We start from the raw sequence: 26,908 nt of genomic DNA, 5'->3' as shown, positions 1-26,908 counted from the left end.
TCCCACGCCTCGGGAGCCAGTCCTGGCAGGGGCAGTGACAGTTGTTGTTTGAGACTGGCATGACCAAACTGGGGTCCTCAGGTCAGATCTGGTCAATCACTTGTTTTTTGTTTGGCCCTAGAGCTAAGAATGTTTTTACATTTGTTATTGGTTGAAAAACATCCAAAGAAGTACCCTATTTCGTGACATGTGAAAATTACTAAAATTACAATTTCGGTATTCACCAAGTTTTATGAAACACAGCCCTGCTTATACCCTTACATCTTGCCTGAGCTGCTGTCACACCACAACGATAGCATTGAGTCACTGCAACAGCGACTGTGGGATCCACAAAGCCTAAAACATTCACTCCCTGACTTTTTACGGAAAATGTCTGCCAACCCTGTTGCCGATAGACAGAAGGGTCACCTCGCCAATTCTCACCTAGAACAGCTGAGTGGCAACTGAACCACAGATCTCTGGGATGAATGCTTGTTGCTGTTACACCCTCTGAGATTTTGTTGTTATGTGTAATGTGGCAGTCACAAAACATTCGGGCTTTGATGTAAGTTCAGATTTCTCAAAGAATGGTATGTGGGATGAGTTCAGGAGCCTTACGTGGCATTGAATTGCATCATGAGAAAGGATTGCTGTTTTCCCCCCTTCTCTTTAAGTCGTTATTTCATCAAGAAGGGAGCTTCAGCTTGGTGCTGGTAAGTCTTTAATGCTTTCCTCACTCCTGGTCATTTATTCGTAACAGGGACAGAGCGCCCTTTGAATTCAGGAATTTGTCAGGTAATGGTATCCCTCTAGAAAGGATAAGAGAGTTGTTTTCATTGTATTCCTTTTGATGATTTATCTTCTATTTCTGTCAAGCAAGACTGGTTTCTCATTTATGTCAGTGCTTTTGTCCTGCAACTGTTGATGGAAAAATCATGAGTGTATTTTCAGAAAAATTATAAAGGTGGTATTAGTTAAATTAAAAAAAAATATATTGAGTATGTCATCATGCAGGTGTAAGTAAATATGGGGAAAATCACAAAAGTGGGGGCCAAATGGCTAAAGTTTGGGAAGCACTGATACAGATGACTTCTGAAACCCTTCCCTTCTCTGGTTGCAGAGCATGATGCTAAGCATGTTAAATTTGGGATGACTTTCCCTGGCTCAGGCTTTATCTGTGCTGCTCACTGGCTGTTTAACCTTGAACAGATTATTTCACCTCTCTGAGCCTCAATCCCCTTGCTGCAAAATGGAGATAGCACTTATCAACCAGCATGCTTCCTCTTTGTCCCCTACTAACAGAACCCCAATTTTATTCAGGTATCTACTATCCCCCCCAAGTAGCCATGAGCTTCATGGAAGTTGATCCCAGCTCCAGCAGTGGCCCAGTCGCCCTTCCTCCTTGCCAATGGTTTGTCCAGGAGTAGATTATAAACAAATGCTGGCCACTGAGGCATGAGAGACTTTTCTGGACATTTTGTAGCTTCTAAGAGAGAGCCGCCGGAAATAATAGTCCCTTGTATTTGCCTGCGTATTATTGAGTCTGGATGTAATTCTTGGAACCACTGTAGTCAGTTGCCTCGGATAAAGCCAACACTAATAAAAGACAAATGATAGATGGACAGCCCCCAGGTTTGGTGATATTTGTTGAGCTGCTGAATCAACCAGCCCTGAAGCTAACCCTATCTCTGTAAGTGAAATATGTGGGGTTATAAATGTCCTTATTGTTTAAGCCGGTTTGAGATGTGGCTTCTGTCACTTGCAATCAAAAGAAGCCTAACTAATACAGACATTGGTATTTTATGTTAAATAGCTACATTAATACATCTGCAAAATGGTCTGCCTGGTTTGTGATTATACGTACAGTCCTTTGCGCATAAGCGTCTGCAACAGGGACTCCCACTGGCCAACCAGTATTCCTTCCCCCATTCTTCCTTGCAAACAAAACCTAGATTTTATTCAGGCTAGCAATGTGCTCAGGTAAAAGACTACATTTCCCATCCTCCCCTTGCAGGTAGGTGTAACCACATGACTGAGTTCTGGCCAATGATGTGCAAGTGGAAGCAAACTGTAAGCATTCCAGGAAGACTGCCTAAAGGGAATTGACTCAGCCAAAGTACAGCCCTTTCAGCCTTTCCTCTCATCCTCTTCCTTGAGCTTCCAGTGGAGTTGTGACGGTTGGAGTTCCTGGAGTCCTCTTGGGCCATGTGGTGACCTTGAGGACAGAAGATGTGTGCAGCGGAGCATAAACATGGAAGGAGCCTGGGTTCTTAATGAGTTCCTGGAGCACGCATACCAGCACTGCACTACCTTTATGCAATAAAGTAAATCTTTGTGTGTTTAAGCCCCTGTTACTTTTGGGATTTCCATTACACACAGCAACACCTATTCCTAACTGATAGTGTATCTGATTGGAAATTCCTTGTTCTCTGTCAAGAGGCTGATGTCTGCAAATATACAAAAGTGTGCCTAGAACAACTTTCAGATACACAAAAGGCCTAAGATTTAATATGATCTTTATTGACAGTTGGATTCTCCAAAGAAAGTTAGATTTGGTGGGAGAATAAAAACAGATCATTTATGTTGTACACTTAATGCAGAATCCAGTCCATGCAAAGCACGCAAACAACAATGACTTCTAGATTAGTCCAACCTAACCTAAGGTTGGATCAATTAGTCCAACCCTGCGATTTGACATGTGTGCAAATGGAGGTCCAGAGAGGGGAAGCCCCTTGTCCAAAGTCCTGTAGCCAGTCGGCAGTGCAGGCAAGACTAGAGCGCTCATTTCTTCACCTTTGCCTGTGATCTTTCCTATCTTCCTGATCCCTTTTGCAAGGAAATGAGGCAGTGGTCAGGAGGCCCTGCCTGACCATACCCCCTCCAGGAGCCTCTCTGGCAGTGATCCTTTGTCTTAGTCCACCCAGGTTGCTGTAACCAAATACCACAGGCGGGGTGGCTTATAAACAACAAACATTTGTTTCTCACAGTTCTGAAGGCTGGAAGTCCAAGATCAGGAAGCCAGCATGGTCCAGTGAGGGCCCTCTTCTGGGTCACAGTGTTCTTGTTGTGTTCTCACATGGCAGAAGAGGATGAGGAACTCTCTGGGGTCTCTTTTGGAAGAGCACTACTCCTACTCATGACAGCTATGCCCTCATGACTGAACCACTTCCCAAAGGCCCTGCCTTCCAATACCACCACCTTGGGGATTAGGATTTCCACGTATGAATTTAGGGTAGACACAAACAGTCAAACCACAGCATCCCTCTCCCGGGCAGCCAGCTCAGCTGAACAGCCTCTCGGATCTCTTCCAAGTTCAGGATTCCCTAGCTTTTTCAGGACCAGAATGAAGAGAAAGGATTGGGAGTCCTATCCTCTTCCATCCATGCGTCCCCCTGTCTCTGTTCCTGTGATGCCTGTGAGTTTAATAATGTATAATAGAAATGAGGACAAAAGTGGGGAAAGTAAATAGTCTGAGCATCTAAATAGTATCCAAACCTGGGACACAGGTAGGGTGGGTTTACAGCCTTTTTCCTTCTTTCTTAGGGGTCTTCACAGCCCTTTCAGTAGCTCTGTCTCCTGTAGGGAAGGCAGGAGCCATAAGACATCAGGGTGGCTAATACAGCCATGGAAGAAGGTCTAGAGGTGCTGACCTCACTGGAAGGCCAAAAGGGAAGACAGAATGCTCCAGAAATGGTTTTGTTGCTGCCTCCCTGCCAGAGAAGTATCTGTTATTAGAAGAACCTTATCAACATTTTCTTAGTGCTGTTATGAAGACAGCCAACTTGCCCTAAACTGATGAATTTTGAAAGAAGCATAAAATAATTAAAAAAAAAAAAAAAAACAACTCTGAAGCTAAAAGAGTAATAATGAATGTTTAAAAGCTTGGCTCATTTGAAGCTTCTCTCTGGAACACATTAACCCTTTCACTGATTACAGGTTCCAAAAAAGATGATTATTAGGGGATTCCAAGAACCATGTGAGATATTAAAATATCTCTGATCATTTAATTCTTAGAAGAACCCTGCGTTGCAGAAATTGGTGTCATGCCCCCCACCCAGCCATAATCAGGGGAGCTGGACCCACACCTGGGCCTGTGAGACGGTGACAGCTCACGCTCTGGTCTCCATGCTGGGCCCAGCCATATTTTGGTCCTCCACCGTGGGTCCGCCCTGGGACTCAGCCAGGACAGATGGCCCACTTAGCCTACCCAAGGACAATCTCTCATGCTTGCCTGCCAGCTCTTAAACCTTCCAGCCTGGCCAACAAGGTCAGAAAGCTCTTTGGGAGACAGGGGGTGGGGACGCTGCTTGGGCCACCTCCTTCATTCTGGTTCTCCTTGGCTCAGAGGAGCAGGTTGCCAAGCGAGAAAGCCGAGGGAAAGCTGGTCCTGGCGGCCCTGAGGGCAGAACTGGAGACTCCAGAGAGGAAGTCTACACAGAGGCAAGTTTGGACTCCACAGAAGATGAGCTTCTAGCAGAGCTTCCAACTCATCTAGTGATGAGTTTCCCATCACTAGAGGTATGCAAGCTGAAGTCAAACCGCCACCTTCCAGGAATGCAGTATGAGCCATCCTTGCCTTTGGTGGTTTTGGCACTCAGGGGCATTGAAATAATCCTTATTCCAGGAGAGCTTATTACAACCAACACCAAGTTAGCATGCACCAAGACCCTGCTCCAGATGCCCACCCAACCTGTGCCCGTCCAACCTCAACAGCTCTGCAGCTGGGGCTCATTAGCCCCATTTTCCAGATGCTTAGAGAAGGCAAGTGGCTCATCCAGGGCCATACACCTTGACCCATATCCAGCTGCCTCCCACACCTTTCAGTGCTTTTTCCACTCTGAATCTTGCCTGAAGTCAATCCCATTTGTGGAAAGCAATCCTCCCATAAAGGATGAGGACCTCCTCTGCATAATACCAAAAATCACTATTTACTGAAAGCTTGCGATGTGCCAGGCACTCTTTTATGCACTTTTTTTTTTTTTGCAGATATTATCTCATTTAATCCATCCAAATCAACTTTCCCCTTTGCTGTATGAAGAAATTGACTTGTAAAGGTGAAGTCACTTGCCCGAGGTCAGAGCCAGTGAGTGGCAGACCAAGCCTTCTTGTTTTTTTGAAGTACTCCTGGTTCAGCGGGGGGCAGACCCAGCCACAAGGCATGTGGAATAAGAGGAGGACAATGAGAAAGAAGAGGGAGTAGGGATGGTCTGGGGCAGCCATGTGAAAGAGCAGCTTTCACGAAGCTGATGGAAAGCTGGGGAGGACCCTTCCAGCAAAAGGGCCTGACTGCAGAAGCTGGAGGCTGCCCCTTCCCCAGTTGGTTTGTATGGATAGCTGGATGGCTTTAGTCAAGTCACTGTCCCGTTCTGAACTTGGAACAGACCACGGCTTAAACCAGAGCTCCAAGTCCAGCAGGGATGAGAGGACAGTTGGGGAAACTGAGGCAAGCAGGCAGAGTTAGTGAAAGCTATGATTCCACAAGTCCACTCACCAGTTTCCCAGCTGGGAGTGCTAATTGACTCTCCCTGCTCTGGGAGGCGGGAGGGGCGGGGATTGGGAATGGAGACCCCACCACTTGCAAATCATTAGGTCCCAACTATTCGGAGAAGGTGCAGGGGTGGTGCCTGGAAGCTGCCATCCCAGCGTCTTGCACTCTCAGATCCCATTAGCACCCTTTCCAACCAGGACCCGCAAGGGCCCTGTCTCCAGCCAGCTTCCAGGGAGTTGATCCTATAGGTCGCTTTCATTCATTTGTTTATTCGTTCAACAAACATTTGTTGGGCACCAGCAACGCCCCATCCTGGAGCAAGGCACTTCCAGGCCCATATCCTTGCTACTCTGCGGTGGGGCTAATTACCCACCATCGGCCAGAAGAGAGGAAGAAATTCAGTCACGGTCACACACCTAAGAAGGAGTAGAGTCCATACTCAAGCCTACGGCCTTGCTGCCACACCAGCCCAGGCTTGGCCCACGGTGTCTGAGATAAACCCACAACTCAGGCCCTGCTGCCTGAGCCATGTGTGTGCCTGTCTGAAGGTCCTGGATTTCCCACCGTCCTGGCACCTGTCACGGTTTAGCAGGTTACCATGGTATCGCTCCCCAGCACCCCGGGCAGCAGGGACCACCATCTGTTTACACGGCTGTCAGAGGAATTGATGTCATGCGAAATTGTCAGCTCAGCAGGATGGGAGGAGGAAGAGTGGGCGGCTCTGAAAGCTTCCAAGCTATCAACACTCATCTCCATCAAAGCCCTGAGCAAGTCGCTGCTCCCTTGGGAGGAATGGAGGAGAAGGGGGATTGAGAAAAAAAAAAAAAAAAAAAAAAGGATACTTCCTCAGAGGAAGAAGCAGGGGGCAATCAATGGTAATCGTATTATTATTTCCATTGTGATAATCATTTTACAAGTCACAGGCTCATTTCAGCCTCTCACAGCCCTGGAAGGTCAGCATCACCATTAGCTCCATTTTACAGATGCTCCAGACTATGAAACTGAGGCTCCGAAACACGAAAAGCCTGCTCGAGATCATAGGCAAACAGGATGGCTGATCCCGTAGGAAACGGCTCCTGATCCTCAGGCTAGGAGGCAGGGAGTTGCTTTTGGCCAAGATGGGAGGCAGGTCTGCCCCAGGGATGCAGGCACAGGGCAGTTGGTCCACTGACCGCACCACAGAGCGTGGGATGGAAATGACATGAAGAGCCCGGGCTGAGAGCCGGGAGCCTCGGGTTCTAAATTACACCCTCTGACACGAACACTGCTGCAATCAGGGACAAACAGCTGGTGATTGCCAAGGCCAGAGCACAACTAAGGGACGCCTAAATATCCCAGGAAATATAACTGGACAGTGGAAATCTGTTGCTTGCCAGTTCATCACCCATTCCCGTTTTCAGTAACAGTCTACTGATTCTCCCCCGGGGAGCCAAAACCCCTCTAGTCTCACTCCACCGGGGACCGGAAGACGCTGACCCACCCCAGATAACCTGCCTCTAATCCAACTGGTGTATCTCAACTCCGGGCCATGATGATTGGCTCAGACATAGGCACGTGACCCAAAGCGAGCCAATGAGAGTCAGGAAAGAGAATCTCTCCTGCTGGGCTCCTAAAAGGAGACAATATAGGCCAGAACTTGACCACCGTCTTGCACCACGGGGGCAGAGCCTGCTTGAGAAGGTAGCTGACGTCCGGCTAAGCAAGGCCAAGAAGGGGAGTACAGATTTCCCCTGGATCCAGCCACTCCTGGAGGAGAGAATCTTTGGGACTCGCATCCCTTTTTGCTGAGGTAGTTGAGTTTCCTCAGTGCCACTTGAAAGAGTCCTGGTTGGTTCACCCCAACGCATCTCAGTGAGGGAACCCGGTGGGGTTGGGAGGAATCACTGAAGAAGCAGCCCGGGTTAAAAGTGAGACGGTCCCCCCCCCCCCCCCACCTCCGAGGGGAAACCGAGTGACAACAGATTGGTTGCTCAACTGGCCTCAAAGGAGAGTGGGCAGGTTAACTTCAGGGTTTGGTTCTGCGGGTTGTGCAAGTTGGGACCAGCGCGGAATTGCAAGAATAGGGGACTGGTTGAGGCTGTCACAAGACTCTGTTCTCTCCATTCTCCCCCTGCCGTACCCAGCCTCACCTCTAAATAAACATTGACCAAATATTTAGAAAATACTGACTTGAAAGGACCCGGTGTATTAACCTGCACAAGTGACCCACGTGTCTCCAGCTAGCCCATGTATTATCAAACCTGATACAACCTTGGACAAATCCTGTTTCTCTCTGGGCCTCAGTTTTCTCATCTCTGAAGTGAGGACCCCCCCTTTGCATTTGCTATGAGGAAAGGGAAGCAGTAAGGGACAGGACTTGATTGACATGCACTGTGGCCGGGCCAGGAAGAGCTTGGAATCTCTCACCCCTCACCGCAGGGTCACAGTCTCCCATTTTCAAATAAGCAACGGTTTTCAGTTGGGACGTTTTTCTCCATTTAAAACCCTGTCTCTCCTTCCTTCTTAAAGACACAAACTGAAATATTTATGGATGAAGTGATACGATGCCTGGGATTCGCTTCAAGATGATATGGAAGGGAGAGAGTAGGTGGAGGTATAGATTAAACAGAATTGGCTGGGAGCTGTCGAAACAGGGATGATGGACACATGAGGGTTTATTATACTATTTCTCTACTTCTGCAGAAGTTTGAAATTTCCATAATAAAACGTTCAAAAGGAAAACAAACCCCCTGGCTTGCTATCAGTGTGGGCTGTTCTGACATGTTTCAACACGCTACACCCCAGAACCTGGGAGAGCCTCAGCCCCGGCTGGGGGGTGAGAAGAAGTATTTCAGGATAATTGATGGAGATAATCGTCTGAGCTTTGTACCTGTGTTTTTTCTCCTCCCGCGTCTCAAACAAGGTGGCAACTTTCGGCTCCCTGACTTGCAGGAAGGCTGAGGCAGGGTGGGAAGGCAAAGATGTGTGAGTGAAGAGCTGGGAGAACTGAGAGCGGTATGGAAACCGTGAGTTCTGCCGGAGCCGGGACCTGGAGCATCTCTGTGGTGACCGGTCGGCACCGCCGATGCCTAAGGCGGGACCTCTCAGAGGCCTTGGCAAAGCCTGAGAAGGTATGGCTTTTGCCTTAAACCAGTGGGGAGGCTGCTTCCCTAACGGCTGACACCTTCTGGTCTGTCAGGTCTGGATTTTAATTTAAGTCCCTGGAAAGAAAAGGAAGAACTATCTACTTGCGGTCACATGAGAGGAGTGGCAGAATGATGCAGGAGGCTCTGGAGTCCAAAGAGCCACAGTCTGATCGTGGTTTTGCTGCTTATAAGCTGTGAGACCCTGGACAAGTCATTTCACCTCGTCAGACTCAGCTTCTCCATCTGTAAGGTGAGGATGACGGCACCTACAGTGATGGACTTGCAAGGAGAGCAAGACGAGGCAATGTCCCCCACCGCGCATGGCACGTCCACTTCTCATTCTCTCTCTCTCTCTCCCCCACCCACCCGCCACCACCCTGCAATCAGGAAAAAGCTGTTTAAATAGAACTGTAATTGATATGCAGTCAGCGGAGGCTAATTAAGAATTTATTTTTGCTCCTTGATTAAATGACGGTTTAAAGTCTGGTTTCTCATTTTCTTGGTTGGCTACACAGAGTCCCCTGGAGTCTTCTGCACGTAGTGAAAAGGCCCCCATTAAATCTACAAACGGGAGTAGGTCATCTCTAGAGCAGACGGCCCAGTACAGGATCATCTGGCCCTCTGACCTCGGCCCCACAGAGCGGATGACACTCCCACTGGCGATTCTTAATCTCCTCCGAACTCACTCCTCTCCTGGTCTTCTCCATCTCAAGAAATGGAACCCCACCCCCCTGGGCCATCCTTAATTGTCTCCATTCCTCACGTCTCCCATCCCATCCATCACCAAGGATGCTAGCTAGCTCCATTCCGCCTCCGCCATCTGCCCACTTCTCTCCACTTCCACACGACCTCCCAATTCAGACCGCCATTTCCTCTTCCCTAGAGCTTCCCCATTGGTCTCCCTGGTTTCCTTGCCCCCCACTCCTCCGCCCTCCACATGACGGCCTGAGTTTTGCCAAATATAAACCGGAATATTTAAAATATTAATCAAAATCCTCCAATGGCTTTGTACTGAGCTTAGAATAGAAATCCACCCTTTTTTCTGGCATGGCAGCAGCATCTGGCCCCTGCCCCCACCTCAGCTCTCCACTCGCAGTCCCTGCTCTGTTTACTCAGCTCCAGCCCCTCTGGCCTCGTTCTGTCTCTTGAACACACATGCTAAGCTTTTCCTACTTCCGAAGCCTTTGTACCTTCCCACACCTGCCCCCTCATCATTCCTCCGGTGTCAGCTCGAACGTCACCTCTTCAGAGAAGCCCTCCCTGACTGCTCCATCTAAAGCAGTCCTCTCCCCAACCCCCATAGTTCTTTGTTATATAAATGACCCAAAGATGCCCCTGTCTATTGGCCTCTAGGTCATTTCTTCACAGCAGGTTGAGACTCATTAGCCCAAAAGCCTGCCAGGGTCAAACTCAAATTTTAAATAGTCCAAACAAGGGGCGCCTGGGTGGCTCAGTCGGTTGAGCGGCCGACTTCGGCTCAGGTCATTATCTCGCGTTCCGTGAGTTCGAGCCCCGCGTCGGGCTCTGTGCTGACCGCTCAGAGCCTGGAGCCTGTGTCAGATTCTGTGTCTCCCTCTCTCTGACCCTCCCTTGTTCATGCTCTGTCTATCCCTGTCTCAAAAATAAATAAAACGTTAAAAAAAAAAAAAAAACAATTTAAATAGTCCAAACAAGCAGACTTTCCGTCACTTGGGACCTGCCTGCTTTGCATACCCCACAAAACTACATGCAGCATTTGCTGGCCATTGATAAGAGAACTGTGGTTATAAGACCCCAAGTTGCTACTGCTCTCCAGAGTTCGGACCTAAAGACTCCCTTCTGGGCTGCTCAGTGACACCACCTAGACATGTAAGCACCATCTCCGGCCCCCTACTCCCCCACTTCTGGATGTGGCCCCCTCTCCATTAGCCCCTGAACAGACTCCTGCTATGAGGGATATCTCCCCCTTAGGCAACCCTGGCGCCACCCAAAAAACTGATGTGTTACTACCTCTCATGGTTGTATTTTTTCCTTTGATGAGCCCCCTATACTTTTACCCACTACTTTGTTTGATTTTCTTCATAATATTTACCATTCTTTAAAATTACCTGGTTGGGGCGCCTGAGTGGCTCAGTCGGTTGAGCGTCCGACTTCAGCTCAGGTCATGATCTCGCAGCTCGTGGGTTCGAGCCCCGCATCAGGCTCTGCACTGACAGCTCGGAGCCTGGAGCCTGCTTCAGATTCTGTCTCTCTCTCTCTCTCTCTCTCTCTCTCTCTGCCCCTCCCCAACTCATGCTCTGTTTCTGTGTCTCTCTCTCAAAAATAAATAAAAACATTAAAAAAATTTTTTTTAATAAATAAAAAATAAAAATACCTGATTAATTTGTTTGCTTGTTTTTTTGTCTCTCTTCCTGTTTATAATGTAAAATCCATGTAATCAGTCAATAAGTCCATGTAAAGAATACTTGCCCTCACTAGTAATCAGAGCAATTGCAGCATTAAACGATGAAATGTTATTTTTTCACCCAAGTTAGTAAAATTTTTAAAGTACCATTTTGAATGGTACATATGCAAGAGTATGGGGAGGGAGAAGGACACACACCCTGCTAGTGGGAGTAAAAACTGGCATCTTGGAGGCTAATTCAAAACTTAAAAATACACAGAGCCTAGGGGTGCCTGGGTGGCTCAGTCAGTGAAGTTCAGGTCATGACCTCACAGTTGGTAAGGTCGAGCCCCACGCTGGGCTCTGTGCTGACAGCATGGAGCCAGCTTCAGATCCCCTGTCTCCCTCTCTCTCTTCCCCTCACTCACTCACATGCACAGGCACACACATACAAATACACATGGCCTATGACACAGACATTTCGCCGTTCATTATTTACCCTAGAAATTCATCTTCAGGTCTGCACAAGGAGGAATGTTAAAAAATAAATCAATAAGGGACACTTGGGTGGCTCAGTCGGTTAAGCGTTCGACTTCGGCTCAGGTCATGATCTCGCAGTTTGTGAGTTGGAGCCCCGCGTCGGGCTCTGCGCTAACAGCACGGAGCCTGCTTGGGATTCTCTCTCTCCCTCTTTCTGACCCTCCTCCTCCTCTTTCTCTCTTTCTCCAAATAAATAAACTTAAAAAACATGAATCAATAAATCAATAAAAGAGGATTTCCAGCTCCAGGAAGATGGGAGTACGTGTACTTTTCTCTGGATGCACGAAATATTACATTAAATATATATATTACATTAAATATGCATTTATATATATTACATTAAAAGATTCTGAAAGGTGGAGAGAAGAAAGAAGACTGGTGACAGACCTCAAGACTCAAGGAGCAACAGAGTGGTGAGTTCTGGGGTTTTCTTTTAGCTTCATAGCCTTGAAGTTACAAACTCCACTAAACCAAAACCAAAAAAAGGTCCAACAAAAGCTTGCTTTTTCTAGCTAAAGGATCAGGAAATGGGCAACCTAGAAAGACAGAGAACTTTTAGACAATAACCAGTCTATTCCATAAACACTGTAGTCCTACCTCACTCATACCAGCAAAGACCAAGTGGGGAGCCTAGAGCTCCGTCCTCACCAGTTGAGAAGAAGGTGTCCAATCCTCCAACCATCAACCCCAGGGGATGTCAGAGAAGACCACGCAGGGAGCATTTATGAACCCCTTGTCTGCCCCATGGGTCAGTGGATGTGTCAGTGTAGACCACATCAGGACCCAGAAACCCCTACACACCTAGAGGTAATGGGGAGTTCCCTCCACCTTGGGTATCAAAGGAGGCTGGATAGGGAATCTGGACTTCTACTCCCATCTGACAATAACAAGGCAGCACCCACTTCCCTTGCCAGAGAATCTTCAGAAGAAGTCCGCTAAAATAAAGGGTTTAAACAACATGTGGAGTCTCATGCCATGATACCCAAAACTTCTAAGTTTCAGTCAAATTATTCCTCATACTAAAAATCAGGAAGATCTAAACTTGAAAAAGGAAAGTCGTCACAGGTGCCAACACTAACATGACATAGATGTTGAAATCGTATGACAAGGATTCTAAAGCAGCTATCCTAAAAATGTTTCAACAAGCAATCGTGAACATGCTTGAAGTAAATGAAAAAATAGAAAGTTGAGCAAGGAAATTAAAAGCCTTAGCAAAGCGATTAAAAGTATAAAAAACCAATCAGATGGAAATTTGAGAATCAAAAAAATACAATAACTGAAATTTAAAACTCAGTGAATGGGTCAACAGAATTTAAAATACAGAAGAGTCAGAGAACTTGAAAATAGCATATAAATTACCCAGGCTGAACAACAGAGAGAAAATAGATTGAAAAATAACTAACGGAACCTCAGGGACATATGGGACTATAAACAAAGACTGAACATTTACATCATCAGAGTCCCAGAAAGAGAAGAAAAGGAGGGCAGAGCTGGAAAAGGACTAGAAGAAATAATGGGTAAAAACTTGGCAAACTTGGCAAGAAACGTAAACCTGCAATTTCAAGAAGCCAACCAAACCCCAAACAAGACACAGGAATGAAATCAGAGATAGCACTTTACCCATAGAGGAAAAGCAGTTTTAATGACAGTATAAGAAAGAAAAGGCACAACAGTGCTGGAGGGAAAAAACCATATACATCAAAAGTTCTTCAAGAAGGAAAGGGAAATCGAGACATTCTCAGATAAAGGAAAACTAAGGGAAATTGCCACCAGCAAAGCTACCTTAAAAAAATGGCTAGGGGCGCCTGGGTGGCTCAGTCAGTTAAGCGTCCGACTTCGGCTCAGGTCATGATCTCACAGTCGGTGAGTTCGAGCCCTACGTCGGGCTCCGTGGTGACAGCTCAGAGCCTGGAGCCTGTTTCAGATTCTGTGTCTCCCTCTCTCTCTGACCCTCCCCCATTCATGCTCTGTCTCTCTCTGTCTCAAAGATAAAAACGTTAAAAAAAAAAAAAAAAAAAAAAAGAATGGCTGAAGGTAGTTCCCTAAACAGTTAGGAAATGATAGAAGAAATCTTGAGGGGCGCCTGGGTGGCTCAGTCGGTTGAGCGTCCGACTTCGGCTCAGGTCATGATCTCACGGCTGGTGAGTTCAAGCCCCGCGTCGGGCTCTGTGCTGACGGCTCAGAGCCTGGAGCCTGTTTCAGATTCTGTGTCTCCCTCTCTCTGACCTTCCCCCGTTCATACTCTGTCTCTCTCTGTCTCAAAAATAAATAAACGTTAAAAAAAAAAAAAGAAGAAGAAGAAGAAGAAATCTTGAAACATCAGGAAGGAATAGCAGGGTAAGCAAAATTATGGGTAAATACAATATATATTTTTTTCTTTTGTCGAGTTTTCTAAGTTAGGCAAGAGTGGTGATAGTAATACCAAAGTGACTTCAGAATGAAAAAAATTATGAGATACAGAGAAGAATATCCTATAATGATAAAAGAGTAAGTCCACCAAGAAGAAGGCTTTTTGTGTATATACCAAAAAACACAACTACAAAATATATAAAGCAAAACATAATGGAATTGAAAGGCAAAAAAATATATAAATAACAATTATTTTTTTTAATTTCATTTTATCGGGGGAAAGAGCACACATGGCTCATGAACAGGGAAGGAGCAGAAGGAGAGAGAGAGAGAATCTTAAGCAGGCTCTATGCCCACACAGAGCCCAGTGTGGGGTTTAAGAACAACCTCACGCCCATGAGCTCATGAATTGAGCCGAAATCAAGAGTCAGATGCTTAGCTGACTGAGCCACCCAGGCACCCCAAATTCAAACGTATTAATAATTTTTATTTTATTATTTTATTTTTTTAATGTTTATTTATTTTTGACAGAGAGAGAGAGACAGACAGACAGACAGGGCGTGAGCAAGGGAGGGGCAAAGAAAGAGGGAGACACAGAATCTGAAGCAGGCTCCAGGCTCTGAGCTGTCAGCGCAGAGCCTGACATGGGGCTCAAACTCATGAACCGTGAAATCATGACCTGGCCAAAGCTTAACCGACTGAGCCATCCAGGCACCCCTAGTTTTTATTTTAGAGAGAGAGATCGTGTGCATGAGTTGGGGAGAGAGCAGAGGAAGAGAGAGAGAATCTTAAGCAGGTTCCATGCTAAGTGCATGTCTCTATCCTATGACCCTGGGATTACGACCTGAGCCGAAATCAAGAGTCACACACTGAACTGACTAAGCCACCCAGGTGCCCCTAAATCTGCAATTATATTTGGAGACTTTAACATACCCTCTCAACAACTTATGGAACAATTAGACAGGAAAGCAGCAAGAATGTTAAAGAACATCACCAACAATGAGCAAGATCTAATGAACATTTATAGAATGCTCCACTCAATGACAGCAGAATACATATTCAAGTGCCCACAGAACACTACATATACCATATCGTGGGCCATTAAAAAAAAAGCCAACAGATTTTAGACAACTGAAATCATAAAGAGTACGCTGTCCAAACATAATGAAGTAAAAATAGAAAGCAGGAGCAAAAAAATAACAGAAAAAATCTCTAAACATTTGGAAACTAAGCAGCATACTTCTAAATAATCCATGGGTCAAAGAGATGGTCTCATCTCACATCAAAAACTGCACTGAGCTGAGTGCAATTGGAAATAGAATATATGAAATTTGGGAGCACAAGTAAGGCAGAGAGAAATTTATAGCACTAAATGCATACACCAGGAAAGAAGAAAAGTCTTAAATCAATCATTGAAGCTCGCCCTTCAAGTATTTAGAAACAGGAAAGCAAATATAAACCCAAAGCAAGGAAATAATAAGCAAAAGAGCATAAATCAATGAAATTGAAAACAGTAAAACAATAAATAAAATTCAATGAAACAACAGTTTCCTCGAAAAGATCAATAAAATCGACAAAACTCTGGCTACATTAACAGAGAAAAATGAAAGAAGACACAAATTTCTAATATCAGGAATGAAACTAGGGATACCACAGATCCTTCAGATAATAGGATAATAAGAGATAATAGGATAAAAGGATAATAAGAGAATACTACAACAACTCTCCACACATAAATTTGATATCTTACATAAAATGGATCATGGGGCGCCTGGGTGGCTCAGTCGGTTAAGCGTCCGATTTCGGCTCAGGTCATGATCTCACGGTCCGTGAGTTCGAGCCCCGCGTCGGGCTCTGTGTTGACAGCTCAGAGCCTGGAGCCTGTTTCAGATTCTGTGTCTCCCTCTCTCTCTGACCCTCCCCCGTTCATGCTGTCTCTCTCTGTCTCAAAAATAAATAAACATTAAAAAAAAATTTTTTTTTAAATGGATCAACTCCTTGAAAAACACAAACTACCCCCAACTCACTAATATGAAATAGAACATTTGAATAGCCCTAAAACTAGGGCTATTTAATTCATAATTAGTCACAAGGACATTTAATTCATAATTTTGAAATATGAAAAATAAATCTCCAGGCCCAGATGGCTTCACTGGAGAACTCTACCAAATGTTTAAAGAATTAACACCAATCTTACAAAACCTCCTCCAGAAAATAGAAAAGGAACATATAAAGACTTCACAATTTGTTTTATAAAGTATTACCCTGATACCAAAATCAGATAAAGACAGTACAAAAAAAAATTTCCAGACTAGTATATCTCGTGAATATAGACATAAAAAATTTTGATAAAATATTAGCAAGTAGAATTTGGAATATATGAAAAGAATTAAATGCCATGAAACATTAGTCTAACATTTGAAAAACAGTCAATGAAACCCACTGTAATAATAGATTGAAGAAAAATACATGTTATGTTAATTGATGCCCCCCCAAAAAAGGTATTTAAGAAAATTCAACGGCCATTTGTGATTGAAACTCCCAGAAAAATAGAAGTGGGAAATATCCTCAACTTGATAAAAGCATCTACACAAAATTTACAGCTAACATAATAATTGATGGCAAAAGGCCACTGAATGCTTTCCTCTAAGATCAGGGAAAAAAACAAGGATGTCTGACCTCATCAGTCTTCTTCAACCTAGTGTTGGAAGTTCTAGCCAGTGCGATAAAGAAACAAAAAAGGAAATGAAAGGCATACAGACCACAAGGGAATAAATAAGACTGTCAGTATTTATAGATGATATGATTGCATATGTAAAAAAAATTCCAAGTAACCTACAAAAACAAAACAAAACGCCCTAGACCTAATAGGTGAGTTCAGCAAGATCATAGGATATACCAAATGAACATGAACATGCAAAATTTATTTTATATATTAATTTTAGTTTTATATATTAATTATATATTAATAATAAATTATATAATATCATATATAGTATATGATATTATATATAATTATATATTATATTACATGATATATAATATATATTATATATTACTAATTATATACTAAGTAAATTATGTATTAATTTTAGTTTTATATATTTATTTATATATTAACTATGTACACATGGCTGGTGAACCTGAAAATACAATACCAAGTAAAAGCACTAAAAGAAAAAAAAAGAAATACTTAGGTATAAATCTAACAACCATGTATGGGATTTGCATCCTGAAAATTACAAAAGATTGATGACAGAATCAAAGATGACTTAAATAAATGGAAAGACATGCTCTCTTCATGGATTGGAAGATTCAGCATAGTAAAGAGGCCAATTTGTCGCCCAAATTAATACATAGATTTAACACAATTACTATCAAAATCCAAGCAATGCTTTTTGCAAATATAGACAAGATTATTCTGAATTTTATATGGAAAGGCAGAAGAACTAGAATAGATAATGCAATTTTACTTTATTGTTTGTTTTAGAGAGACAGCATGAGCAGGGATTGATCCCACAATCCTGGGATCATGACCTGAGTCAACATCAAGAGTAGGGCGTTCAACTGACTCAGCCACCCAGGCATCCCATAGACAATGCAATTTTTAAAAAGAGAAGAAGAAAGTGGGAGGAATAGGTCTTACTTGATTTCAAGAATTATTATAAAGCTACAGTAATCAAGACTGTGTGGGATTGGTGGGGGGAATAGACACGTAGATCTGTGGAACAGAGTAGAGGAGTCAGAAATAGACCCACACAAATATACCCAATTGATTTTTGACAAGGTGCAAAAGCAATCAATGGATTTCAACATGTGGTGCTGAAGCAAGTGAACATCCAGAGGCAAAGAAAGAGAGAGAGAAAGAGAGAGAGAGAGAGAGAGAAGGAAGGAAGGAAGGAAGGAAGGAACAAAGGAGGGAAGGAAGGAAGGAGGGAGGGAAGGAAAGAAGGAGGGAAGGAAGGAAGGAAGGAAGGAAGGAACAAAGGAGGGAAGGAGGGATGGAAGGAAGGAAGGAAGGAAGGAAGGAAGGAAGGAAGGAAGGTGGGAAGGAAGAAAGGAAGGAGGGAAGGAAGGAGGACAGAAGGAAGGAGGGAGGGAAGGAAGGAGGGAGGGAAGGAAGGAGGAAAGGAGGGAAGGAAAAAGGAGGGAAGGAGGGAAGGGAGGAACAAAGGAGGGAAGGAAAAAGGAGGGAAGGAGGGAAGGGAGGAACAAAGGAGGGAAGGAGGGAAGGAAGGAAGGAAGGAAGGAAGGGTGGAGGGAATGAAGGAAGGAGGGAGGGAGGGAAGGAAGGAAGGAAAGAAGGAAGGAGGGAGGGAGGGAGGGAAGGAAGGAAGGAACAAGGGAGGGAGGGAAGGAAGGAGGGAAGGAGGAAGGAAGGAAGGAAGGAAGGAAGGAACAAAGGAGGGAGGGGGGAAGGAAGGAAGGAAGGGACAAAGAGAGAAAGAAAGATCATGGACTTAAATATTAAATGTGAAACTATAACACTGTTTAGAAAAAAACATAGAAGAAAACCTCAAGGTCTGGAGCTAGCCAGGAGTTCTTAGATTTAACACCAAAGTACAATCCATAAAAGCAAACTTTGATAAATTGGGTCTCATTAAACGTTTTAAGGTTTTTCTCTATGAAAGACCCTGTTAATAGAATGAAAAGACAAGTACAGACTAGGAGAAAATATGGCAAACCACGTATATCCAACAAAGGACTAGTATCTTGTATGTATATATATATATATATATATATATATATATATATATATATACACACACACTAGGATATAGTTTATATATACATTCATGTGTGTGTGTATTTTTAGAACTCAAATTCATTATGCTAAGTGAAAGAAAGCAGACTCAAAAGGTTGCATACTCTGTGATTCCAATTATATGAATTTCTGGAAAAGGCAAGGACAAACTATATGGGTAGAAAATGCATCAGTGGTTGCTGGGAGTGGGGTTAACTAAGAAAGGGATTGAGGGAATTTTGGGGGGCGATGGAACTGTTTTGCATAGTGATTGTGGTAGTGGTGGTCACATGACTGTTTGCATTTGTCAAAATTCAAAGAACCGTACGCCTAAAAAGAGAACTTTTATTATATGTAAATTTTACCTCAGTAAACCTAACCAAAAACAAACAAACAAACACCTCTCAGAACTTGCCAGTAAAATAATAAACAATCCAATTGGAAAACAGGCAAAAGACATGAAGAGACGTTTCACCAAAAAAGACGTACAGGTGGCCAACAAGCACATGAACCAACGTTCAATATTAGCCGTCAGGGAAATACAAATTAAACCCACAACGAGGTATCACTAGACACCTATCAGAAGAGCTAACATAAAAACGGTGGCAATGCCAAACGCGAATGAGGATGCAAAGCAAACTGGACCACTCATTCACGGCTGTGGCGGCCTAAGATGGCTCAGCCACTCTGGAAAACAGTTTGGCGATTCCTTTTAATAAACGAAACGTACAGCTACCATATGACTCAGCCATCACACTCCAAGGCATTGACCCTGGAGAAATGAAAACATACATTTGCACAAAAACCTGCCCATGAATGTTTATAGCAGCGTTGTTCATAAGAGTCAAAACTTGAAAACAACCCAGACATCCTTCCAGAGGTGATGGGTTAAGCTATAGTCCATGCATTCCATGCAAAACTACCAGCAATAAAAAAGGAACCGACTACAGACACACTGATGAATCTCCGGAGAATTTTGTTGCGTGCAAAAGGTCAATCTCAAAAGACTTCATGCTGTATGCTCCCATTTATGTCACATCTTTGGAATGCGAAATGTTATAAATGGGGAACAGTTTCGTGATTGCGGAGGCTTAAGGTAGGGTGGGGGTAGCAAGAAAGTGGGTGTAGCCATAAAAGGGCAACATGAGGGACCTGGCAGTGATGGAATGTTCTGTATCTCGACTGTATCAATGTCAACATCCTGGTTCTGATACCGTACTGTAATTTTGCAAGATGTTACCATTGGGGGAACTGGGTAAAGGGTACGTGATGTCTCCCTGTATTGTTTCTTACAAATGCATGTGAATCTACGATGATCTCAAAATAAATAGTTTAATTTAAAAAACAATATGTTTGCAGCATTGCTCATATTCAGAAGGGAAAACTTGGAAATGGCTACATGTTCTTAAGTAGGGGAATGGTTGACTATAATGTCAGCCGTAAAATGGAATAGTGTGCAGAACCAAAAGAAAAACGATCTGTGACTTGCAAACGATCTGCCATGTTGCAGAACTCTTTATATAATGTGGTGCCATTAGTGTTAAAATGTACACACATAAACAGTGTGTTTCCTGGGTTAGTACCCACACCCTACATCCTCAATGGTGGTTATATGGCCTCCAAGCGGTCAAAAACTGATTCTTCACGACTTAAGAAATCTTACCTTTTCTGTATATAAAGCACAGATATACAGAGTGCATAAGCAAATAATCAATGTATCTATAGTATTAAAATACTTCATTGAGAAGCTGTGTTTGGGAAAAAATTGTCTGAAAGACTCTTTAGAAAGGCAATATTTGGGGGGGGGGGGGGGGTGGAAGGTTAAGAACTCCTAGCCTAGACCAAAATTTCTCGATTTCTGTACTGTTAACATATTGGGCTAGACAATTCTTTGCTGGGGGGTAGGGGGGTGCTGTCCTGTGCAATATAGGATGTTCAGCAGCATCCTTGGCCTCTACCTACTGGATGTCAGTAGCACCAACTCCCAGGTGTGACAATCAAAAATGTCTCCAGTCATTGCCAAATGTCCCTGGAAGGCAAAATCACTCCCAGTTGTGAACCACCAGACAAAGGACCAGAATTCGTACCCCAAACTCCAGCCGTGGGGGATGGGCTGTGCAGTGAGAGTGATGGATCGTAGCGGTTTCATTTTTGACAAGGAGAATGTATTCAGGGCCCACTGGTGTCATTAAAAATTAATTTTTCAAAAATTGCTCTCGCTGGGAAATTCGGTCCTGGAACAGGGAGGAGGCCTGTCTGGCCCCAGGACCAGCGTCCGATCCCACCCCTTTCTCTGTCTGCTCTAGAACCACCACCAAGCCCTCCCCAACTCCTCAGGGGGCCTCTGTTTTTCCCCTTCCTCTTGCACCCACATCAGCCCCTGACACTCCACCTCCTCCATTCTCCATGCTTCACTCCCAAACCTTCATGCTCAGGCAGCTCTCTGTCAGGAGCACCGTCTGTCCCTCCTCTGCCTGGCAAACTCTTACTCCCCACTGGCCACCGGTGTCGCATCCTCCAGGAAGCCCTCCCTCCCTCCCACCAGCTTTTGCAGGGCCCTCTGCTGCAATGCCACGGAATCGTCCCTCCATGTTCACCACATACATCACGTTCGCCTGTCTACAAACCACGGTGCATATTCCACATTTACCGCCCCTCCTCACCCACCCCTCTCTCCCTTGCTCTCAGCTGTGCTCCTTGGCCCTCTGAATCGGGTAGGCACGGTGAGCGCAGTGGATGGAACAGGGAGGAAAGTGAGACGGGTGTTGAGACCTGGCACCCCGCCCACCGCCGGGCCTCACGTCCTCTGTTTTTTTTTTTAAATGTTTTATTTACCCTTGAGAGACAGAGAATGAGCGAGGGAGGGGCAGAGCGAGAGAAGGACACAGAATCCCAAGCAGGCTCAGGCTCCGGGCTGTCAGCACAAAGCCCGATGCGGGGCTCGAACTCACAAGCCGTGAGATCACGACCTGAGCCAAAGTTGGCCGCTCAACCGACTGAGCCACCCAGGCGCCCCGGTGCCTCAGGTCCTCTTACTAAGGCCACAGCCTCTCTCCTCAACCACAGCTCTGGCAGGGATCCAGTAACAGCTTGTCCTTTGTCCCCAGGAGGGTAGTAACAGCTTCCCTGCCACCAGACCATCTCTTGTTAGCACCTTAACCTGGTTCCCGCCTTGTAAATGCTCCATTCACCGTCTACCAAGCCCTCCTCAGCTGCCCTTCCTGAGGGGACCCTGACAGGGCCCTGATCTGATACACAGATCTGCCACTCAACTATGAGGTCCTTGAGTGCAAGGGCTGGGTGTTTTTATTGTGTTTGGTGTTGTTTTAATCTCGGATACCCAGGGGTCAGCACTGATGGCACCTGGGACATGCTCTCAGTATGGGAGCCTACCGAGTGAAGGCTCACTGAGTAAAAAGATGAATGAATGAAGAACAGGTAGATGGAAGGACAGATGGCAGAAGGACAGATGGATGAATGTGTAGATGGTTAGATGGATGGGTAGACATACAGACTCTGATTTGCAAACATTAATAACAGCTGAAATTGCTTGAGTGCTCTCTTGCTTGTCAGGCATGGCACCAAGGCCTTTATGTACCATTCACCCAATCTCCATAACCAGTCCATGGGGCAGGGACATCATGACGAAAGAGAAGCCCGGAAGGGTTAGCTCACTTGCTCGAGGCCACAGTTAGGAAGGAACAATTCCAGGACTCAATCCCAAGACTACTGGCCTCTAGAGCCTGCAATCCTGATAACATGGGGGTGTGGCTGGATCACACCAGGACCCCCAAGGTCTGACAGTGCACCGGGATGCTCTCCTAGGGCCTCTCCTGTCCCACAACCCCTCCTACCCACAGGTCCTGGGTGGTTCTTGCTCATTTCACACTAGCTGCTGCACACTTGCCTCCGAGGCCACCCCCACCCCCATCCACCCCGAGTGTCACCAAGGATGCCTGCTTTACATGTGCGGGGCTCAGGGAGGCAGCAGGCCCTTCCCACTCCAAATCCACAAACCCTTGTTTGTCTCCTGAGCAGGCGGGAGCTTTGCAGGTCTGCTGGTTTCGGCTCAAAAGAAAACCCTCCTCCTTGGGAGAATAGCTGGGCTTGTGAAGAAGGGCCTCAGGTACCCGCACTCCATGGGTTTCCTCCGCACGGAAAAGAGCGTCGGCTTTAGAGACACAAGGTATGGCCCACGATCCCAGCTCTGGGGTGTTCCCGGGACACGTCCCCTCTGAGCCTCAAGAAATGGATTGTTAGTGCTTCCTTGCTGGATTATGGCCAGGAGCAGCTGCATGTCATGTAACTAAGCTGCACGGTAGTCAACAGACATCACCCGCCGTCTTCACCTTCTCACATTTTCCGGAACATGTGATTTGGCCATCTCTATGAGGACTGCCAAACAGCTTTTCCCCTCCTTTGGCAAATTAGGATATTGGAGCACAGAGCACTTAAGAGGCCTTCTGGAGGTCACGGAGGTCACGCAGCAGGACAGAAGCAGAGCTGGGTTCAAACCCTGGGAAATTTCTGCATCTTCCCACCGCCTGGGCTCCCCACCACACTGCCCCGGGGCTCCGGCTTTGTGATGGAAGCAGTAGGCGTTATTTATTTCCTTCGTTATTTATGCACCGCACGTTTGGAACAGGGCCCTTGGTGATTAAAGCGCCTCGGGACAGAAAAGCTGAGCTGAAACATTCATGAAAATACAGAAAGGAAAACAAAGCAACAGCATCAACAGAGACACCCAGACGGGAGTATAGGAGCGCGGCTGAGGACACAAACTCATCCCAAGTGCCCAGGAGGGCCCCCTTCTGTATTTCCGGTACCCCAGGACCAGCCCGTTGGCCATCATTATCAACAGTAGCAGCATCATCCCTAGAGTCTTGGGGTCGGGCATCCCTGGTCTATAGCCCAGCTCTGCGAGTTCTGGCTGTGTGACCTTGGACAGGTAACCAGCCCCTCTGAGCTGCAATGTGCCGGGCTCTGGTTTCCCAGGGCCACTGGGGATGGGGAGTTTATGGGATGATGTATGTGAAACCACAGCAGAAGACCCTGCCTGTTACAGCCCTATGAAGCAATAGATTTCTGTTCTTCCTTGACATTCGAAAAGACCTTCTTACATACACTACAGGCCAGGGTGAGCATTTGGGCTCTGAGTAGACTGTCGGCAACACGGCCCAGCTCCAACTGTGACTACCTATGACTGGGGAGAAAGTCATATGACACTCTAATTCCTCATCTCCACGTCTTTTAGATGGGGCTAACAATAACTCCTACCCCTAGGTGGGTGTGAAGTTTAAATGGGAAAATGCACGCAGGGACATATCACAGTTACTGATACGGGACAAGTGTTCCATAACTGTCATTGTTAATATTTGCCATCTTTCCAACATGCCTACTTGGTAGTCAGGATAGGTACCTTTGCCTTCATTTTACAGATGACAGAACTGAGGCTCAGGGATGTAAAATGACTAGGCCAAGGTCACACGGCCTGACAATGGCAGGGCTGGGACCTCTGCACTGGGCTCCTGACTCGGTCAGTGCTCTGTCTATTATAAGAGTCCTAAGGTTGTTCCATTCAACAGGACACTTTGGTCTTGGTCAGCTCTGCCCAAACAGAGGGACTGGAAGACATCTTGTGGGGGGGGGGGGGAGCCTCGTTCGCAGCTTCACGTTGATCTGGTTTCAAACCTTCTGCCTTGCTGTGTGACCTTGGCTGGAATTGAGCGTCTCTGGGCTTCAGGTTCTCCTATTTAATTTGGCAGTCTAATTACTGCCTTAGTCCTTGGGGTCACTGTGAGCAGGAAATGAGGATGGGTGTAAAAGTGCCCAACACTGTGCCAAAAGCACAGCGAGAGCTCCGACAATGCCACTGTTCCCTCCCCTGCCCCATCGGTGCATCTGTCATTGCCTCCCCTAGGGAGCCTGGCACCAGCTTCGTTCCCAGCCGGAGGGACCTGTGTGACTGACGGCCCCTGACATCCTGGCTGACAGAGCAGTCTCTTCTCCACGGTCCTGCCCCAGCATCCCCAACACGGAGACCTAATAAGGCCACTGGGGGGTGGGACGGGCCCAGCCCAGACCCGCCAGGTCCTGCCTTTTTCTCTTTCTCTCCCCCATCCTTCTCTCAACTCTGATTCCTCTCTCCTACCTCTCACCACCCCTGACACTTTCAAGGAAGCAGCCCCAAGGCATCTGACCATGATCCAAAAGTTACCTACATCAGAAAAGTACGAGATGATTTAACTTCACAAACTCTTAATGCATTCTTACTCTGATCCAGGGGTGCTAAGAATACAAAGTTGAACAAGGCGTGGTCCTGCCCTGGGGGATCTCCAGAGGAAAATGCAGCACCAACGGAAATATGCAAAATAATAAGATGTTGCATAATAAAGAAGGATTGTAACAGCTGCCATTTATTTGTTCTGAGTTTCATATGTGTTCCTGTTGAAGGTCATAGCTCAGGTGCAGAGAGGTCATGAGTATTGGACCCACTTCCTGATTCGTGGTCAGCACTTTCACTCTGTGTCCTCACTTGGCGAAAGCGGGCAGAGGAGCTCTCTGGGGTCTCTTTTATAGGAACACAAATCCCACTGATGAGGGCTCCACCACCATGACTTAACATTCCCCCAAAGGCCCCATCTTCTAAAAGCATCACATTAGGCATTAGGATTTCAACATATGAATCTGGTATTTGGTAGAGACACAATATTTGGTAGGGACACAAATATTCAGAACATAGCACTACCTAAACATCCTATTCTAACATAAAGCATGTAAATGTGCACGAATCTGAGCAATATTTGGATGGAAGCCTTCGAGGCCTTTAAGAGGAGGTCTGTTGATGGAGTTCTGCATTCTCTTTTTTTCCCAAAAAAACACAGCCACAAGACATCTAACATTTACACTTCAGACATCCTCAAAGTAGAACAAGAAAATGCAGCCTGAGTGCAGAATCCTTCTGGATTTTTATGCTCATTTCCCTAATGCTTCACGGGTCTTTCATCCACACGTAATTCGACAGAATTTTTTTTAACGCTGACCTTTATGGAGTGTCTTCAAAGCATTCAACTTAGTTCTCATAGAAATAGAGCTTTCTTTCCTATATTTTACTTGTATTGAACGCATGATTGCAATTATGTTATTTAGTTAAGTATGATGTGAACCGATGGAACATGAGCACAAAAAAAGAGAAGGTGGTTGTTCTGAAGAAAGCTCAGCTGAGTGCTTTGGAAATACTCCATAAATAGGAGTTATTGCAAGGCAACAAATATAACTGATTCCTGTAAACTGCAGCTCAGGTGGCAGAGCATAAAGACTTGTGTCACCTCCGCTGGAGAGCAACCTACCAGCCTTTGTTTTCCACCTGCTCCCGGCATCAGGGGATAAGGAAGTGTCATTTATCGAGACAGGCAGGTAAGTAGAGGCCATAAAGAGACAATTTTCTATTTCCAAGCCCCCTCCCACAGTGTCCATGAGGGGTGGGGACCTGTTCATGTTCTAGCTTGCTCCTCGTCCCCCTTCTGGTTCTCCCAAAAGGAAGGGAGGAATTAACTAGCAAGATCCTATGACGCTGAACATACTAAGTTTCCTAGTGGGCTGGGTCACTGTGCCAGAAAGGGACAGCTCGTTGTCACGGCCCTCTCTCTCCTTTCCCTTCCCGTGCTCTCAGCTCTTGTCTCATGTCTCGTACTGGTGACAGGAAGTCATAAGAGCATCTGCTGCAAGGAGATGCCAAGAGAGGAGGTCCCGGTGGAAGATACAGGTGTAAAGAGGGCAAGCATTAGTCTGTGAAGATCTTGGACACCGGGCTAAGGCATCCGGACTTGATCCTACAGGCAATGAGGAGTGACTGAGGTTGAATCTGGGCTATAGAAAGGGTCACTCGGACAGTTGATATGGAGAATGGAGGCAGGGAGACCATCAAGGAGGCTGCTACAGTCACCTGGGCCTAAACTAATACGGGGAGCCCAGGGGGAGGTGGGAGGCAGGTGGTGGCCCGACCTCACAATGGATCAGACATGAGGAATGAGGAAGAAAAAGACTCTGACAAGGCTTAGGTGTGTGTCTTGGCCAACTGGCCCCACCCAGAGAGACAGAGAAGACAGGCATTCGAGCGAGATGAAGCCCTCAGTGTTGGCCATTTGGGCATGTGTTGTTTGAGAGGCTGCCAGAAGGAGAATTCCAGGAGCCCAGAGACACTCAGACCTACTGAGGGGACGGCTCTTGGAAACGAGCTGCTCTAGCTGCTCGAATCAGGTGCAAAGCACCCTCTGTCTTGAGGCCGTAACTGGCCTCAATAACTGGCAGCAGAACAGGTA

At 45.8% G+C, this 26,908-nt stretch overlaps 1 protein-coding gene across 1 annotated transcript in view; it reads left to right on the top strand.

Moving 5' to 3' along the window:
• HRH2 (histamine receptor H2) overlaps window positions 1-9,076 on the top strand; it is an 86,392-nt gene extending 77,316 nt beyond the window's left edge. Inside the window, exon 3 of the mRNA XM_045500963.1 lies at window positions 1,994-9,076. Within this exon, the coding sequence (XP_045356919.1) occupies window positions 1,994-1,997 (4 nt within the window). The 3' untranslated portion in view covers window positions 1,998-9,076. The remainder of the gene's footprint in view (window positions 1-1,993) is intronic.
• Window positions 9,077-26,908: the final 17,832 nt, after the last annotated feature.

Source organism: Leopardus geoffroyi, chromosome A1, assembly GCF_018350155.1.
Source record: "Leopardus geoffroyi isolate Oge1 chromosome A1, O.geoffroyi_Oge1_pat1.0, whole genome shotgun sequence".
In the NCBI taxonomy this organism is placed as follows: domain Eukaryota; kingdom Metazoa; phylum Chordata; class Mammalia; order Carnivora; family Felidae; genus Leopardus; species Leopardus geoffroyi.
This window is presented reverse-complemented; position numbering and strand designations above follow the sequence as displayed.